The sequence below is a fragment of the Rhincodon typus genome, chromosome 17, assembly GCF_021869965.1.
Source record: "Rhincodon typus isolate 14 chromosome 17, sRhiTyp1.1, whole genome shotgun sequence".
Taxonomy (NCBI): Eukaryota; Metazoa; Chordata; class Chondrichthyes; order Orectolobiformes; family Rhincodontidae; genus Rhincodon; species Rhincodon typus.
In genome coordinates, this window is record NC_063348.1 from 55,560,847 (window position 1) to 55,579,068 (window position 18,222).

Genomic DNA, 18,222 nt, shown 5'->3' on the forward strand with positions numbered 1-18,222 from the left:
CACCAAGTTATACTTTATCTACATGTGGAAAGTCCTTGACACTGATTCTATTCCCTCAGAGCCAGCTCTCAAAGTGTCTGAATGTCTGACACTCCTGTTTATATTTGTCAGCCAGGGCTCCCTGATTGGACCAGATTAACAGCCCCAATCAGGGAACTTGTATTCTATGAGGTCCACCTGGCTGACCTCATTACGATCACTACAGGCTGCTGATTAAATTTTGGAGTTGTGACCAGTTGAGAACGACAAAGGCCATCAGCCCGACAATAACTATCTGATTGGTTCCTGGGCAGCTGAACAGCTTGTGGGTGTACACATTAGTGGCAAAAGCCTTTGGACTGCTGTGAGGGGCAGATGGTGTGTCTGTCTCACCAGTTAAATTCCTAAACTACTGAAGAAAGCCAATTGGTTTCTGTCATCAGTTACTGAAAGCTGCAGTAATTATGAGGTTTTGCATTTAATGAACTAATTGTCTGTGACTCCTGTGAAGAACTGAAGGGAATCTGAAGAAGAGAGATTGAACAAAAGAAAATCTTGGTGAACAAAAGGATCATCCCAGCATACCCAATGGGCTAGGATCATTTAACTTATTCCCCTGGTTTTTCTCTCTCTAGCCATAACACCATTTTTTTTTGTTTGTACGGGGGAGTGGAGGTGGGTGCTGGGTAGTTTTAGAAGAGTGATTAGAAGTTTAGCTCGTGGAGTTATATATCAACAGTTCATTCTTGTTTACCTGTGGTTATCATCTATTTATTTAAAATCAACAGTAGTTTCTCTGGAAGTGCAGAAACCTGGTCGACGTTTGCCATTAGTCTATCTGGGTCTATCTGACATAGGGCAATTTGACAAACATTTTTAACTTTTGCGACAGAGCCAGAAAGAGTGGGGAGGAAGAATTTCCAGTGTGCTATCCCAGTGAGGTGTGACACACTGAAAACACCCGAAAGATATTTCAGAAACAGGAGGCGTGAGCTGAGCAGCTTGTTCTGTATCAGATTTCCCTCAACTGAAAATCCAAACTCAAATGCCATGCCTGCAATATTCAAACAGAGCAGCTATATATTCCAGTCATAAAGCAGACAGGTGCTTTCATTGAAGGGAATTCAAGTAATTAATCGTCTGGAACTACGCAGTTCCCAAGAAATGCGTGATTTAAAAATAAGGTCTAACGTATCTTTACATTGATATTTTATTTAAACACAAGGTCAAAAATCACACGACACCAGGTTACAGTGCAACAGGTTTATTTGAAAACACTTGTGATTTCAAATAAACCTGTCAGACTATAACCTGGTGTTGTGTGCTTTCTGACCTTGCCCACCCCAGTCCAACACCAGCACCTCCCCGTCATTAAAATAAAAGCCAGACATCTCCACAATCCTTGAAACTCAACTCCACATAAATTATTAAATATGAAACATCTTCATAACAACAGATATTACATTATGAGCAGAAATCACATTTTGCCCTTCAAAGTCTCTTACAAAACCTGTGGGGTTAAAATAGATTAATTGCAAATTCAGAGGAAATTGAATGATAGAGCTTACCAACGCTGCAGGAACAAGAGCAGTACGTCTAAAGTTTTATCACCACTTTTGTTTTTATAGAATTTTTGCCTTTTTTGCTTAAAATAGGGGAAGTGCACTGCAATGTATTTTTTTTCAATACCTAGCATGGTCAAAGAGTGGTGAAGGTTAAGAGGAAACTGAACTGATGCGTGAAAGATTCTCAGATTGTTTGATAGGGTGAGTCAGGATGTATTATTTCCTCTGAAAACTGGGTCAGTATGCCACCTTAGCTCCAATTAGCCAGCACTTCTCTCCCGCAATAGCACATCGTTGGAAACACAGCTCTGTCTGCAACTCATCCATTAGAGAAAGCACAGCAAGATCTGCACAATCAATATGTCGAGTGCTATGGACAGGTAAGGGTGATACAGCCCCGCACTTTTTGACTCCCACAGGAGTAGTCAAAATTATTTTAGCATGCAACCATATCACGCATCAATTCAAAATATCAGTGACCGGATCAAAATCAAGGAACCAACTATAATGGTTCTGCTGAGTAAAAGTAAAACGTTGTTACCTCCTAACCCTGAGAAAAAAAACAAGAAAAATGCAACATCAAGCACGTACACAAGCACAGGTGTTAAGTTTAAATCGGAGAACAAAGAAATATGGCAATAATCAGTTTAACAGTCTTCCAAGATGATGAAAGAAACAGGGAGTGAGAGAGACTTCAAGTAATTTGCTACTATAATTTTTTTCTTCTTTCTGTTCTGCTGCTTAGAAGGAGCTACTGAAATGTAGTTTGCTTGTATATCTGCAAGTCTGGCTCCATTGTCTTTCCAAGCTGCCTAGGAAACAACCATTCATCTCCCAATATATGAAATCATTGCACAAGCGTGAATTAAAACAGCAGTGCAAATTATTTAATACTGAATCAATTGCCTCATTTTGATGTCTTTAGATAAAGCAACATTTTCAGTGTAGGTGGTTGGATTTACTACACATTGGTCTCTGGGAATTGGTTCAACCCATGGTCAGGTGATTATGGCAGCCATTTTAAGGTCAATATTGTTCCATTTGCAACATTATTTTAGTCTATGATAGGTTTCAAACAATCAGATAGTACGACATTAAAATTTGATAGCCCATTTTACTACTATCGTAATATTATTTATCTACAAATGAGGATAGAGGCTTTCAAATGAGAGCATTAATCACTAAAATAACAGCAAAGTACTGTGGATGCTGTAAATGCAAAATGAGCACAGAAATTGTTGAAGAAACTCACACGGTCTGGCAGTATCTGTAGGAGAGAAACAGAGTGAATATTTTGAGTCCAGTATGGCTCTTCCTTCTAACTGCACAAAGATAGATAATTCTGAGTATTAGGACTTATCTGCTGGTTGCCACATTTGGCAGCTTCTTAACCCTCCTGATTTACCCTGACAGTGCACCCTCAGCTTCTGCCCCCTCCTCTCTGCTTTTCCACTCGGGTTGACCCTCCTACAGTCTTTGGTCATGACTATATGCCCAAAGGTAGCTTCTTCATTGAAAAACGTCCAGTTACTTGCTCTTCCCAGATTGTACACCAGTGGCAGATCAAGGTTTCAGGTATTTAGAAGGTTATTAAGTCTTCAAGCCAAAGGAAATGGGTGCTGCAAATAAACACAAGAAATAGGAGCAGGAGTAGGACATTTGGCCCCTCAAGCCTGCTCTGCCATTATGATCATGGGTCATCAAAATCCTAATCCCTCTCCCACATATCCCTCCATCCTTTTAGCCACTTTTTTTTTCTTTATTCATTAACAGGATGAGGGCGTCACTGGCCAGGCAGCATTTATTGCCCATCCCTAATTGCCCAGAGGTCAGCTCAGAGTCAACCACATTGCTATGGGTCTGGAGTCACATGTAGGTTGGATCAGGTAAGGATGGCAATTTCTTTCCCTAAAGGACATTCGTGAACCAAATGGGTTTTTCCAGCAATTGACAATGGATTCATGGTCATCATTAGATTCTTAATTCCAGATATTTTTGTTAATGAGCTATACCTATCTCCTTCTGTCCCAACCTTCAGTGTATTTAATGATGGAGCATCCACAATCTTCTGGGGCAAGAGAATTCCAAAGATTCACAACCCTTTCTGTAAAATAATTTCTTCTAATCTCAGCCCTGAGGGATTTGCTCTTCATCCCAAGATTATCCCCACCACACCCCCTCCCAGCAGAAACAATCTTTCAGTGCTTTCTGTATAGTTTCAACGCAGTCACCTTTCATTCTTCCAAACTTCAAAGAATATAGTCTTAGCCTTTTGGTGAACTTATGAGGCCCCAGTACCTTCAGCAGCTTCATCAATGCTATTCTCTCCAGAAGTGGGGATGTTTGCCAATAATTGCACACAGTTCAGCACCATCTGCAGATACTGAAGCAGACCGTGTACAAATGCAACAAGATGTGGACATTATCCAGGCTTGGACTGATAAGTGGCATGTGACATTCACAACACTCAACTGCTCAGCAATGACCTTCCCCAGCAAGACCGATTCTAACCATTTCCCTTGACATTGAAGGGCATTACCATTGCTGAATCCCTCACTGTCAACATGCTGGGAAATGACCAGAAACTGCATTGGACTCGTGGCTACAAAAGCAGGTCAGAGGCTAGGAATTCTGTAGTGAGTAACTCATGTCCTGACTCTCTAAAGCCTGTCCATCATTTACAAGGCACAAGTCGGAGTGTTATGAAATACTCCCTGTTTGCCTGGATGAGTGCAGCTCCAACAACACAAGTAGATTAGCACCATACAGGACAAAGCAACCCATTTGATTGTTACCACACCCACAATCATTCACTTCCTCCACCACTTATGGTTAGTAGCAGCAGTGTGTACCATCCACAAATAATAACACCTCTTCACCACCAACGCCCAGCAGCAGCAGTGTGTATTATTTACAAGATGCACTGCATAAATTCAAAGATCCTCAGCCAGCACCCTCCAAACCCACAAGGACTTCTATGTAGAAGGACAAGGGCAGCAGAGACATGGGAACACCCTGCAAGTTCCCCTCCAAGTCACTCACCATCCTGACTTGGAAATTTATCGCTGTTCCTTCGGCGTCGCTGGGTCAAAATTCTGGAATTTATTCCTTAACAGAATTGTGGTTCTACCTACAGCACATGCACAGTGGTGTAAGAAGGCAGCTCACCACCACCTTCTCAAGGGCAACTAGGGATGGGCAATAAATACTGGCCCAGCCAGTGACACCCTTATCCCGTGAATGAATAAAAACAAATATTTTGAGGAGTTACTTAGCACATGCAGGAGATTTGAATATGCAAAATACATCAGAAGAAAAAGCTGTAAAAAAGCTATGAGGGGCAATTTTTTTACACAGAGAGAGGTTCGTCATAGAGATGTACAGCACGTGTGTGGAATGAACTTCCAGAGGAAGTGGTGGAACAGTTATAACGTTTAAAAGACATTTGGATAAGTGCATGACGAGGAAAGATTTGAGGGAAATGGACCAGGGCAGGCAGGTAGGACTGGTTTAGTTTGGGATTATGGTTGGCATGGGCTGTTTCCGTGCTGTATGACACTACGACTGATACAGACACAAGGGGGCGAATGCCTTCCTTGTGTACTGTAAGATTCAATGTTTGACTGTAAGAGCAACTACATCATTTATAATGTGATAGGAGTAAGCAGTCGCAGTGAAGGGGTCAGGGCGAAGTAGGGGGGGGCCGCATGCTTGGATGAAACTGACTGCACAAAACTACAAATCACTAATTTGTACCCTCAAGCTACACAAAGAAATGAGAAAGAGAATCATGCGGTATGCAAATTACAGACAAAGACATGGATCCGAAGCAGGAAGCAGCTACCATATCCCTCAAGGCAGTTCCTCCATTCAATAAGATTGTGGCTGGTCTGGTCTACAAACGGAAAAATTCAGAATAGAACTGGGGCATTCTCAGTCAGAACAATCAGAACAAAAATGGAATTATCACCAGTGGTTTCCAATATGTGGCTCCTGCAATGTTAATGAGGAAAGAGAAAACGTTAGGGTGGACTTTATAATTTTCTGACTCTGCTCTGGGCAATTGCAATAAGCGAAAAGCACCAGGAAAACTATTCCTCTCAAGTTTTTGCATATTCGGAAAATGGAGCGACAAATTAGAGCTCAAAGCATTAATCCAATCACCAGACAGCAGTTGCCTAGTAGAATGTGAAATAGGAGTGCTGCATGTGCGTTTGAAACACTTGTTTAGGTTAATCACAAAATAAATTGAACCACCCTGTGTCCAATTTATTCACTTAAAAATGAAAACTAGTGGAAAATCTTGCTTAAAAAGGCTGTGGTGTCTGATACATTGAGGGACCAGCAAAGTTGACTGCAGGGCTTAACTCTTTCAATACAGTTGCATTCCAGTTTACCACACTGGCAACCTTAATTCACTGAAGAGTTGGATATTACTTTTAGGCAAGAAAACAATTATTATTAAGGTTAAAACCATTTTATCATCCAAAAAGACTACAAGGATTAGGGGCAGGAGTAGGCTGTTCGGCCCCTCAAGCCTGCTCTGTCATTCAATGGGATCACAGCTAATCTGACATTCCTCATATCCATTTTCCCCATGACGCTTGATTTTCCAACTGATCAAGAATCAATCTATCACAGCCTTAAATATACTCAAGGAGTCCACTAGATTGGCATGGTGGCACAGTGGTTAGCACTGCTGCCTCAAGGTGCCAGGGATCCAGGTTTGATTCCAGTCTCGGGTAATTGTCCGTGTGGAGTTTGCACAGTTTCCCTGTGTCTGCATGGGTTTCCTCCCACAGTTCAAGGATGTGCAGGTTAGGTGGATTGGCCATGCTAAATTGCCCATAGTGTCTAGGGATATGTAGGCAAGGTGGTTAGCCATGGGAAATGCAGGGTTATAGGGATACGGTGGACGAGGGGGGGGGTACTCTTTGAAGGGTCCTTGTGGACTGAATAGGCCAAATGGCCTGCTTCCACACTGTAGGGATTCTATGACTCTACACCCACAGCTCTCTGTAGCAAAGACCCACAACCCTCAGAAAAGAAAATCTTTCTCATCTCCGGCAAACAAGAGTGAAGATCCTTGCTTCTCCCAAGTCTTTCCATCCTTTCTCACTCTTTAAAATCACCACTTAAATAATTTCTCTCGCCTTGCTTCAGCACAAGAAGGCTGCCCAGCCCAGAACAGCAAGCACCTGATTTAAATGCCAATGTCCAACTCTTCAGATTTCAGAAACTTAAGACAAGGAGGAATTTCTTCATTCAGAGCGTGGAGAATTCCAAAGATTGCTGTGGAAGCTCAGTCACTGAACATGTTCAAAGGGAAATGTAAATAGCATGGGGAAGCGGTATTGACGTAGACGATCAGCCATCATCTGATTGAGTCTACTCCACCATTCAATGGGCTAAATGACCCACTTTTGTTCCTATGTTGAGCTCATTTCCAAAAGTTATATCCCATCATGTACTAAATCCTGAAGTCACCTGGTGAAGGAGCAGCGCTCTGGAAGTTTGTGATTTCAAATAAATTTGTTGGATTGTAACCAGGTGTTGTGTGACTTCTGGCCTTCTCCCTCCTTAAGGGCATTGACGGTCTACCTACAGCAAGTGGGCAGCTCAACTCCACCCTCTCAGGGGCAACTCGGGATGGGCAATAAATGCTGGCCCAGCGAGTGTCACCTATGTCCCAGAAAGGAATTTAAAAAATGAATTTAAAACAAAAACTACCCTCGACTGAACAACATGAGCCAGAAAATCCAACAAACCAGAAATTTATTTTTTAAAATTAAAATCCATCTGAGAATCAACTACAATTTCACTAACTATTTCCATTGATCTCCTTACACAATCTCTCTGTCTCTCAGTCTGTGGCTATGTTGCGCTGTACCTCTTCTATTGCATTCTGTTGCTCATCATTCTTTCAACCACACCCAAAACATTCAACATAACACCTTTTCTCCTCCTTTATCATCCTCTGAAAATTCTTTGACCATGTTTTTGACTATTACTCCTTTTTGTTGCAACTCACAAGCATTTTATTTCATACACCTCTGTCAAGAAACCTGGGTCATTTTTCATCTTAAGGGCACTGTGTAAATTGGTGTTGAAAACAAAAGTTGGAATCTGTTTTCCACATAATTAATCCACAGAGATCTCAAGCATTCAAAAATGCATCAAAAGGAAGTGTGCCAAGATAAAAATATCAGCTCCATTTCTGTCGATTTGCTCCAATATATAAATATGCATTTTTAAATTTCAAGATCAGATTTATGACCAGAATTGTAGCACCTCATGTACAGAAATTTTATTCACCTAATTATTATGCAGTGCCGAAGAAATCATTAATGTAAAAGGTTCTGCATGAACAGCTTCTAATCATTTCAATCCCACAATTAGATTACATTCATTGCTAAAAGTTGGATTACATTCCCACATTACACTCAACTCTCCGCTGGCCCCAGCCACCATCTTGACATGTTTGCTCCTCTAGTCTGGTACATCTCTCTGGACGCTGTACTCCAAATGAGTTTTGAATCAAACTAAGAACATAGCAACATGTTAAATCAAAGAACTGGCAGGTGAAGGGGGTGCAGGTAAATTGTAGCAGGTACCTCAATTTTTTCATCTGCATTCTAGGCATACAACATATTTTTTATTTAATTGGTTCATGGGATGTGGATGTCACTGGCTTAAGCAGCATTTATTTCCCATGCCTAATTGCTCAGAGGGCGGTTAAGAGTCAATCCACATTGCTGGAGCGGCACGTTGGCTCAGTGGTTAGCAGTGTTGCCTCACAGCACCAGGGACCTGGGTTTGAATCCGTTCTGGGATCACTGTCTGTGTAGAGTTTGCACATTCTCCCCGCGTCTGCGTGGGTTTCCTCCAGGTGGCTTCCTCCCGCAGTCCAAGGATGTGCAGGTTAGGTGGTTTGGCCATGCTAAATTGTCCATAGTGTCCAGGGATGTGTAGGTTAGGTGGATCAGCAATGGGAAATGCAGGGTTGCAGGGATAGGGTAGGGCAGTGAATCTGGGTGGGATGCTCTTCAGAGGGTCAGTGTGGACTTGTTGCGCTGTTTCCACACTGTAGGGATTCCTTGCTGTGGGCCTGGAGCCAAAAGTAGCCCCGACCAGGTGAGAATGACAGATTTCCTTCAGGATCAGACATTTTTTCCACTGTCAATGGATTCATGGTCATCATTAGACTCTTAATGCCAGATTTTTTTAATTGAATTCAAATTCCACCAAGAGCAGGATTCGAACCCAGGTCACCAGAATATTAGCTGGGGTCTCTGGAATAACAAGAGGCCATTGTCTTCCCTGAAAATGTAAAACTCATTCCTTTGGATATGGGTGTGGAAAACATAATGCAACGTACAGTGTCCAACAACTACGAACTGATCGACAATGATCACGCGAAATGAGACAAAGTAGACATTGCCAGTGAAGTCAAAATGGACATAATGGACACTGTTCAAATCTTGTGAAACTGCCCAGCATAATATACAACAGTTTAAACTGTTAATGTGCATTTAGATTCAACTGCATGGGTACCTGCTCAGAAAACATTACTAATCTCTTGAGTTGTTAGTGCACATAAATTTTTCTTCGAGAATTGCATCCTATCATTATCATAGCCTTTTAAATGTTTATAATGTATTGTCAGAGTGAATTAAGCTACAGGTATAAAGTTAATTAATAATATCCTGTGACTTTTTGGGTTACATCCCAATTTTCTTGATGTGAAGGGTGAAAAGGGTTTTAGAAGTAAGTTGTAATCCTTCCCTGACCAACATCAGCGTGAAACATGCAAACACACAAGGAGGCAACACTCCAAAAAGAACCAATTTCCTGGGGCATATACCGCCGTGCAGTAAATGTGGCCTTTCAAACTTCCCTGCCAACTCAACATCAGAGTGATTTCAATTTCAAAATGAAGGTCAGAGAGGGGATGCCTTTAGGGAGCAGATGGATTTGTTGAGATGTGGAACTTGGTTCCTCACGCTCACTTGAATCATTGTACCTTACAGGGACAGTGAATTATTTATATCTATGTTTTAAACCAGGGCCTAGAAATAATTTTAAATCCTAACATGGGGGGAAAGAACGAGGTGTCATAGTTTCAGAAAGAGGGGTCATCCGGTTGGCAGAGGTGAGGGGGAGTTTCCCTCAGAGGGAATGTGGGCAAGTTCAAAGCCAATGTAGTTGATGGGGGGGATTACCAAGAACAAGAATGTGTACATTCAGGGGTTCATCAAGTGGCTGAGCCTAAGACTCACTGGTTGAGGGGCAATCACTGTTGACTTCCATTGTGCTGGACATAGTACATGCTGATTGGCGATGAAAATGGCTGCGACCACACCTGGAGTAGGCAGGGTCAGTGTTCCCTTCTGTGAGGGAGGGGACTTTCATTTCACGTCAGGTGAAGCCTTTCAAAGGGTGACAGCATCACACAGATGCTCCACATACTGATGCGGAAATACACTGGTGAGCACCAGATCCTGGTTGTGAATCTTAGGCATTAACCTGCTGTGTGGAGTCCAAGTCCTTGACCCAACACTCTTGACCACATCATACAGCATCAGGAATCAACGCCACTCATGGATGTGACATACAAACAGTGTCTTGCAATTGGGAAAGCTTCACCCTCATTGCAAAAGTAGGAAGCACCATTTGAGTGCCCAATCCCCAGTGCAGAAGTTGCTCACCCCTCACTTTAGACAATAAAACCTCATGTAGCACTAAGGATGGTTAGGCTCTCCAGCTTCAATGTTGTGAATGCAGCTAAACCAACAAACTGGCACTGACCTGATGATGAATGGCAAATTATATTTAAAAACTGTGATGATGTATTTACAGTGATGCTTCACCTATGTCCCCTCAGAAGATCTACTCTCTCTGCTTCCCACTATATCTCTGTGCAGTCCCAGATTCTGGGGTGGAAGGAGCCTGATCTACAATGGATTCCATTGGCCTCAGAGCTTTGGTCAGGTAAGCCCAGACATGCTGAGGGTGTCCTGCTCAGAGGTAGGTGCACCCTCCTACAGGGTTGAGGGTGGCAGGTAGGATGGAGGCAGGAGGCACATGTGAAGAGTCATGAAAGAAGAATTCCGCTGGGGGGGGGGGTGCGGAAAAACAGGTGTGTGGTTCCCCCTCCAATTGGGTGCCCTCTTTGTGAGGAAGGGGCACCTGGAATGAAGTCAAGGCGCTTCATTCCCTGCTGTCACCTTGCACTTAGAGCTGAGCACCAAAGGCTAGAGTAATGGCGTGCCAGTCCGTGCGTCTCTCCAGTAGACCCTGAGGGTGTTGGACCATGGCAGCTGCCAACCTGTCCATGGAGGCATCACGTGCCTGAGGCATCAGGATCCCAACCTCATTGCTGCAGGGCCCGCAGCCTTTGTGTCAGTCTTCCCGACAGACCTGCCTGCTGCTCCTGTGTCCATTTTTGCAAACCGACAAAATCATGAACTGGCAACATCAGGGGGCCCTCTCCTGCCTGGGGCTGAGCAGGTGACTGGTCTCTAACTGTCCTCCGAGTGCCAGTCACCTGGGGTACATCTTCCTTGACCAGCTGTAGAGATGTCACTGTGAAGTGCTCACCAGCCAGAGGTCCCGACTCTAATCCAGCCAACATACCCAACGAGGTGCCAGTTTCTGAGCTGGTGAAGGGTACAAGGGGCAGTCTGGCTAGTGCTTCCTCAGAGAGTTCCACACTGTTATCTTCAGAGGCAGAGGATATCATATATGGCAGCACCATCTTCCTGATTACAGAGCCCATAAAAATGCTGTGGGGACCTGCTAGAGACAAAGGAGAGAATGTCAACATTTGGGCAGGTTAAAAGTATAGAGTGTGGGCAATGGGACAGTAGCACAGCAATGGACAATGACTCTTACTTGGTTGTCGGGACATGGATATTTCTGCATATCCTGAGGACCGGTCCCAGTCTGCACCAGCGTTGTTCAAGATCATCTCCTTGTAGAGGAAGAGGAGCTAAATGTCAGGCACCTCACCATCTTCCCTGGCTCTTTCGGCCCCTACAATGGACTGTTTTTCTCCCAGAATGACAGAAACATGAGTGACATGAAAGTGGGTGGCACAGCTGTCAGTACAAGAAAGGTGGGAAGGTGTCATGAGCAAATGAGTCGGCAACGCAGGGGGCATGAGGGGTCAGTGCTGCTGAGAGTTTGCAGTGGATGACAGAGAGTGAGGGAAGATGTTGCATGCAATAACGAGAGTGGTAGAGCATGAACCTTGATGAGTTGTTGGTGAAGTAACAGAGCGGGAGTGAGTGGAAGGTTGCACAGAGTGAAGATGGTGTCACATATCCTGGCGGGGCAGAGAAAGTCGCTGAACCTCTTGCGACGTTGCTGCATTTTTCTCTTGGAGATTAAGGCTGCTCTGACCCAGGTGACAACCTCAGACCAGGCTGAGAAGTCTTCTGCCATGGTATGTTCTGCTAGCCCTGGGGGAAGAGATTAGCCTTCTGCTGCATCACCCAATTGCCAGGACCTCCAGGCCCTTGTCCGCAAACCGGGGGCACCAATTTCACCCCTGTCTGCTACATCAAAGGAAACCGTCTCCAACTGTGCAGGGTTACTCCAAATTGCTGGGAACTGGATTCTCAGAATTTCCTGTCAGTGGTGAGCATTTCTAATGATACGGAGCAGAAGAGTTGGGCTTGCATTGGCGAGCATGGTATACTAATAAATTAATGAGGCAAGTTCAGGACAATAGTGCAAGAAAACTCATTAGGTCTCGTGGAAGTAAACTCTCTGCAAAACTCAACAAAAAATGACACACAGTTAATTTCAAGAACATTCAAACCAATGTTTCTCTCTCCACAGCTACTGAGGTTCCCCAGCACTTTCTGTTTTTATTCCAGTACTTGCAATTGTTTCAATAATGGAAGCCGTGGGCTGAATACTTTCCCTTTGTATTCAAAATTACTTCACTAGGAAACCTCTCAGAATTGTGAACGGGTTATAGGTGGAATTTCTCCTCTTAAAAGAAAATCACAAGAAGAGTCACGGTTCTGATAATTTGTTTAATATTGATTTTTCTTGGCCAGAAAATTCCATTTGCTTGAAGAGATCAGATTAAGACTGACCTGCATCCTGATTTCAAGTCGTGAAAAGATCAAAGAGTGACCATTAAAAGAAATTTTGTTCTGCTGAAGGAATTCTCAACACTAAAGAAATTAATCATAATTCACTGCAATGTGTCACACTGCAACATTGAATCTGATCCCTAAGTTAGTTTTGTTAACTTTTTAAAATTTTTAAAGCATATCTCCAAGGTAAAGTGAAGGACAATTAAACCTGCCAAGCTCTCTCTGCATCATTCTTGTCAAGTTCCATTTAATTTAAGCATCGCCATGTGGAATAAGAGGCTCAGAATGCTGGAGTGCCAATTAACTATTCAAAATCTTTCGAGTCTGATGATTAATGTTTGTGCAAGGGATGATCAAAGTGAGATGTTTGAGATTGTTAAAGGAATTAATGGGATAGATAGACCCGCTGACAAAGGTGCCGGCTTAATAAGGCAGACATTAATATAAGAGGAACATAGAAACAGGAGTAGGCCGTTCAGCCCCTCAAGCCTGTTCTGATCTTGGCTGATCTGTGGCTGAACTCCATACATCTGCCTTTTGCCCATATTCCTAACACCTTCGCTTAACAAAAACTGATCTAGAATTCACTATCATTCGTGGAAGAGGTAAAACCATTGAGCATAGCTTCATGAAGACACTCATCATAAAGAATAGTGCAAACTTGGAACTTTCTCCTGCTGAAAATGCTTTCAAAAACAGATCAATTGAACATTATGAAATCGAGATTTGTAGGTTTTTTTTAAACCAAAGGTATTCGCGGGTATGCAACTGAAGGGTTAAGATACAAATCACTGAATGATCTAATTGAATGGTGGGACAGGTTTAAAGGGCTGAATGGCCAATAGTAAAACTCTCCTGATATCCTTTTATCAGAACACAAACACACATTGATGTGCATACTTGAATGTTGAGTTACTCTGTAACACCTTGATCAGATGGGCCATTGGGCCGAGGAGTGGCAGGTGAGGTTTAATTTAGATAAATGTGAAGTGCTGCATTTTGGAAAGGCGAATCAGGGCAGAACTTATACACTTAATGGTAGGGTCCTGGGGAGTGTTGCTGAACAAACAGACCTTGGGGTGGAGGTTCATAGTTCCTTGACGATGCAGTCACAGGTAGATAGGATAGTGAAGAAGGCATTTGGTACACTTGTCTTTATTAGTCAGTGCATTGAGTATAGGAGACTGTTGGAATCAGGTGGACAAACAAGAGGCTGGAAGAACACAGGCAGCACCTGGAGGAAAGGAGCAGTCAACGTTTTGGGTATTACCTTTCTTCGGGACTCTAGTCTCGCCCCCTTGGTCCAGGCACTCTCGACCTACATCCGGGACACAAGCCACGCCCCCCCACCTCTATTGGAAACTTCCAGTTCCCTGGCCCCCAGTGCTTCATCTTTATTTTGGAGCTGCAATCCCTGTACACGCCCATACCCCACAAGGACAGCCTACAGGGCCTCAGTTTGTTCCTCTCCAACAGGCCCAACGAGTCCCCACCCCCCATCAATACCCTCCTCCGCCTTGCCGAACTAGTCCTCACCCTCAATAACTGTTCCTTCAATTCTTTTCACTTTCTCCAAATCTAGGGGTTTGCCATGGGCACTCACATGAGTCCCAGCTATGCCTGCCTATTTGTAGGTTATGTCGAACAGTCCCTCTTCAGTACATACACTGGTACTGTTCCCCAACTCTTCCCCCATTACATCGATGACTGTATCTGTGCTGCATCCTGCACCACGGCTAACTGGAGCACTTCATCAACTTCGCTAACAACTTTCACCCTGCCCTCAAATTCACTTGGTCTATCTCAGACACCTCCCTCCCCTTTCTTAACCTCTCTGTTTCCATTTCTGGCGCCAGTTTACGGACTGACATTTGCTATAAACCCACAGACTTGAGTCCTGAAGAAGGGTAACACCCGAAACATTGACTGCTCCTTTCCTCCAGATCCTGCCTGGCTTGCTGTGATCTTCCAGCCTCCTGTTTGTCTATATTGAGTGTAGGAGTTGGGATGCTATGTTGCTAACTGACAAGACATTAGTTAGGCCACATTTGGAGTACTGCATTCAATGCTGCTAGTAAAGATGTTGTTAAACTTGAAAGGGTTTGGAAAAGATTTACAAGGAGGTTGCTGGGGTTGAAGGGTTTGAGCTTCCTGTGATGGAGGCTGGTACAATTACGACATTTAAAAGGCATCTGAATGGGTACATGAATAGGGAGGGTTTAGTGGGATATGGGCCAAATGCTGGCAAATGGGACTGGATTAATTTAGGATATCTGGTTTGCATGGACAAGTTGGGCCAAAGGGTCTGTTTCCATGCTGTGCGATTCTATGACTTTTTATTAATCTGTCAGTTGGACTAGAAAAACCAGATTACATCACATGGGGAGCTGGCTTGTGAAAATTTGGATTACAAATCCAGAACATGATGCTTGGTCATTGGTTCAATTTCTATATTACAAAGAGATCACTGATACCCTAAACATTTACTATCCACAATGACAAATTGCAAACCCTCTACTTGAACATGACAATTGACAGAACCCATCTGCTGGCTTAATTATGCAACAGAACACCAAGACACAAATTGGAGACAACGTCTCAAAGTTCAAAGTCCTATTAAAGGGCCCGACTGCATTCCATGGTAAAACTCACTTTTGTCGTCATTTTTGCAAGAAGCTCCTGGAGGTCCATGATGCCTTGCACCAGGTTAAGGAAGTCACTGCACGTTGGGCATGCTCCAAAAAGACAAAAATGAAACAACAAGATGCAAGGGTGAGAATCTGGCAAGTGGCAGAATACATGGAGCTCAATGCTTATGACCCTAACAGAAATCATGCAAATTAACTAAAAGCATGTGTTCATTTTTGTTAGTTACCATGGTGATGGCAGGCTGACTTAACTTGCTTTGCATCACCTTCACAAACAATGCAAAGTAGTATTGACAGGCATAATATGACATTACACTCTCACATTTAGGTGCTCTTGATCTCCATAGCAATGACTAAAAAAGCCTTATCTTGTCACCTTGGAATTTGTGGCAAGCCTGCATGAAAGTATGTATTTCATGAACCTGTATTTCCACATTATCTCCATACAGCTCTTGGTGTGACTCATCAAAACAGTGCAGTCAGTGATGTTTTTGTGAGTTGCACTGTGTTCTCATCCCCGTACAAACCATTTATGTGAAAAGCATAAGGTTGTGCTTACACTTTTCAAACTTGAAAAGCAGTTAATTTTTCCACTGGTTTGGTGAGTAGATTTGCAATACCATTCAGATGCACTTTTTTGACGAAAATATTCTGAAAAGCTATTTATCCACACAAATTAAACTTGCTCATAATTTGGTTAAAATAATGCATTTTTTTTAGTCAAGTGAAAAAACACTAAAACTGAAAAAGGAGTAGTGCCCTTCATTTGTTTAGAAAACCACAAATTTTCTTGTATAGATTCCTCCAACAGAGACAAAAGTAGCAATCACAATTTTTTTTTTAACCAATGGCTTGAAATCCTGTTGACCAAAGCTCTTGGCTTTACTTCTGGTGATAGCTGTGAAAATAATTAGCTACAATTGCATCCAAAAGTTTCATAATCTGGCAAAAAAATTAACTTTGGCATGGTTAAGCGAGTGGGCAAGGATCTGGCAGATAAAATACAATGTTGAGAAATATAAGGTCATCATTTTGGTAGGAATAACAGCAACACGGATTATTATTTAAATGGTGAAAAATTGCAGCATGCTGCTGTGCAGAGGGGCCTGGGTGTCCTTGTGCATGAATCACAGAAGGTTGGTTTGCAGGTGCAGCAGGTAATTCAGAAGGCAAATGGAATATTGCCTTTCATTGCCAGAAGGATAGAGTTTAAAAACAGAGAGGTTATGCTGCAGCTGTATAGGGTGCTGATGAGGCCACATCTGGAGTACTGTGTACAGTTTTGGTCTCCTTACTTGAGAAAGGATGTACTAGCACTGGATGGACTGCATAGGAGGTTCGCTATGTTGGTTCCAAAAATAAGGGTGCTGGCTTATCATCATAGAAAGCCTACAGTGTGGAAACAGGCCATTCAGCCCAAAAAGTCCACACCACCCATCTGAACAGCATCCTGCCCACACCCCTACCCCTGCATTTCCCTTGTCTAACGCACCTAACCTAAACATCCCTGGGCACTATGGGAAATTTAGCATGGCCAATCCACCTACCCTGCACATTTTAGGACTGTGGGAGGAAACTGGAGCACCTGGAGGAAACTCACGCAGACACAGGAAGAATGTGCAAACTCCACACAGCCAGTTGCCTGTGGCTAGAATTGAACCAGGGTCCCTGGTGCTGTTAGGCAGCAGTGCAAACCACTGAGCCACGGTGCCACCCCACGGAGGAGAGTTGACTAGACTGGGACTATTCTTATTGGAATTTAGAAGAATGAGGGGGGGTTCTTATAGAAACATATACAGTTATGAAAGAAATAGACAAGACAGAAGCAGGAAAGTTGTTTCCAATGGTGGGTGAAACTAGAACTGGGGGGCATAGCCTCAAAATAAGGGGGAACAGATTTCGGACTCAGTTAAGGAGGAACTTCTTCACCCAAAGGGTTGTGAATCTGTGGAATTCCCTGCCCAGTGAAACATTTGAAGCTACCTCGTTGAATACTTTAAGGCAAAGGTAGATAGATTTTTGAAAAGTAAGGGAATTAAAGGTTCTGTTGAGTAGGCACGTAAGTGGAGCTGAGTCCACAAAAAGGTCAGCCAAGATCTTATTGAATGGCAGAGCAGACTCAAGGGGCCGGATGGCCCACTCCTGCTCCTATTTCTTGTGTTCTCATGTTCCTATGTCTTGTTCTGGCAAATAGAATACAATAATAGCACAAATCTGTTTAGCCCATGATTAATGTTTACAATAGGACATATATGGAACTGCAAGTAAGGGCAAGAATACCTTTATGGAAACACTCCAATCAGCTCTTTGTACTGGCATCAATATGAAAACATTATACAATATATAAAGGTTCCAAACCATTCCCTGGTCCACAGCCAGAGTTTCAAGTTCATTTCACCTTACTGATAGTCACCTCAGTGGACTGTTACACTCCAGCTTTACAGTTTTGTACGCTGTAGGATTAACTACTACTTGCTAATGTTTGGGAAGGTGTATTGCATTAAACTTCCCTTCTATATTGGAAGTGCTGGAAGAAGAACTGCAAATTAGTCTTAACAAGAAGAGGAACTTGGCTTAACAATAAGATGTATTTTATTGAATAACAGCAATAGGTACATTGGCTACAACAAATACAGAGAATGCTGCAGGAACTCAGCAAGTCTGGTAGCATTTCTGGACAGAGAAGCAGAGTTAACCTTTCTGACTCTTTTTCAGAAATTCTTGAGACGCTCACCAGACCTACTGAGTTCCTCCAGTAAATTCTGTAGTTGTTTCAGATTTCCAGCGTCTGCAGGATTCTGATTTTATTCAGTACATTGGGAGTCATAAATAACTGTAATAGACACATCTAACTCCATTGGGCTCTTGAACTAGACTCCCCTAGTCTCCATCCAAGATTGTGTAGCATCATCCAATCAG

At 43.0% G+C, this 18,222-nt stretch overlaps 1 protein-coding gene across 2 annotated transcripts in view; it reads right to left on the reverse strand.

Annotated features, from left to right (window-relative positions):
• The window catches only part of LOC109924430 (protein kinase C-binding protein NELL1-like), a 219,048-nt gene that overhangs the window by 32,880 nt on the left and 167,946 nt on the right, over positions 1 to 18,222 (reverse strand). The window contains exon 7 of one of the 2 annotated variants that reach the window (XM_048607080.1): positions 15,308 to 15,390. In XM_048607080.1, coding sequence (XP_048463037.1) covers positions 15,308 to 15,390 — 83 coding nt within the window. Of the gene's footprint in view, positions 1 to 15,307; positions 15,394 to 18,222 lie in introns of both variants that reach the window. The other variant, XM_048607078.1, reaches the window with a different exon arrangement.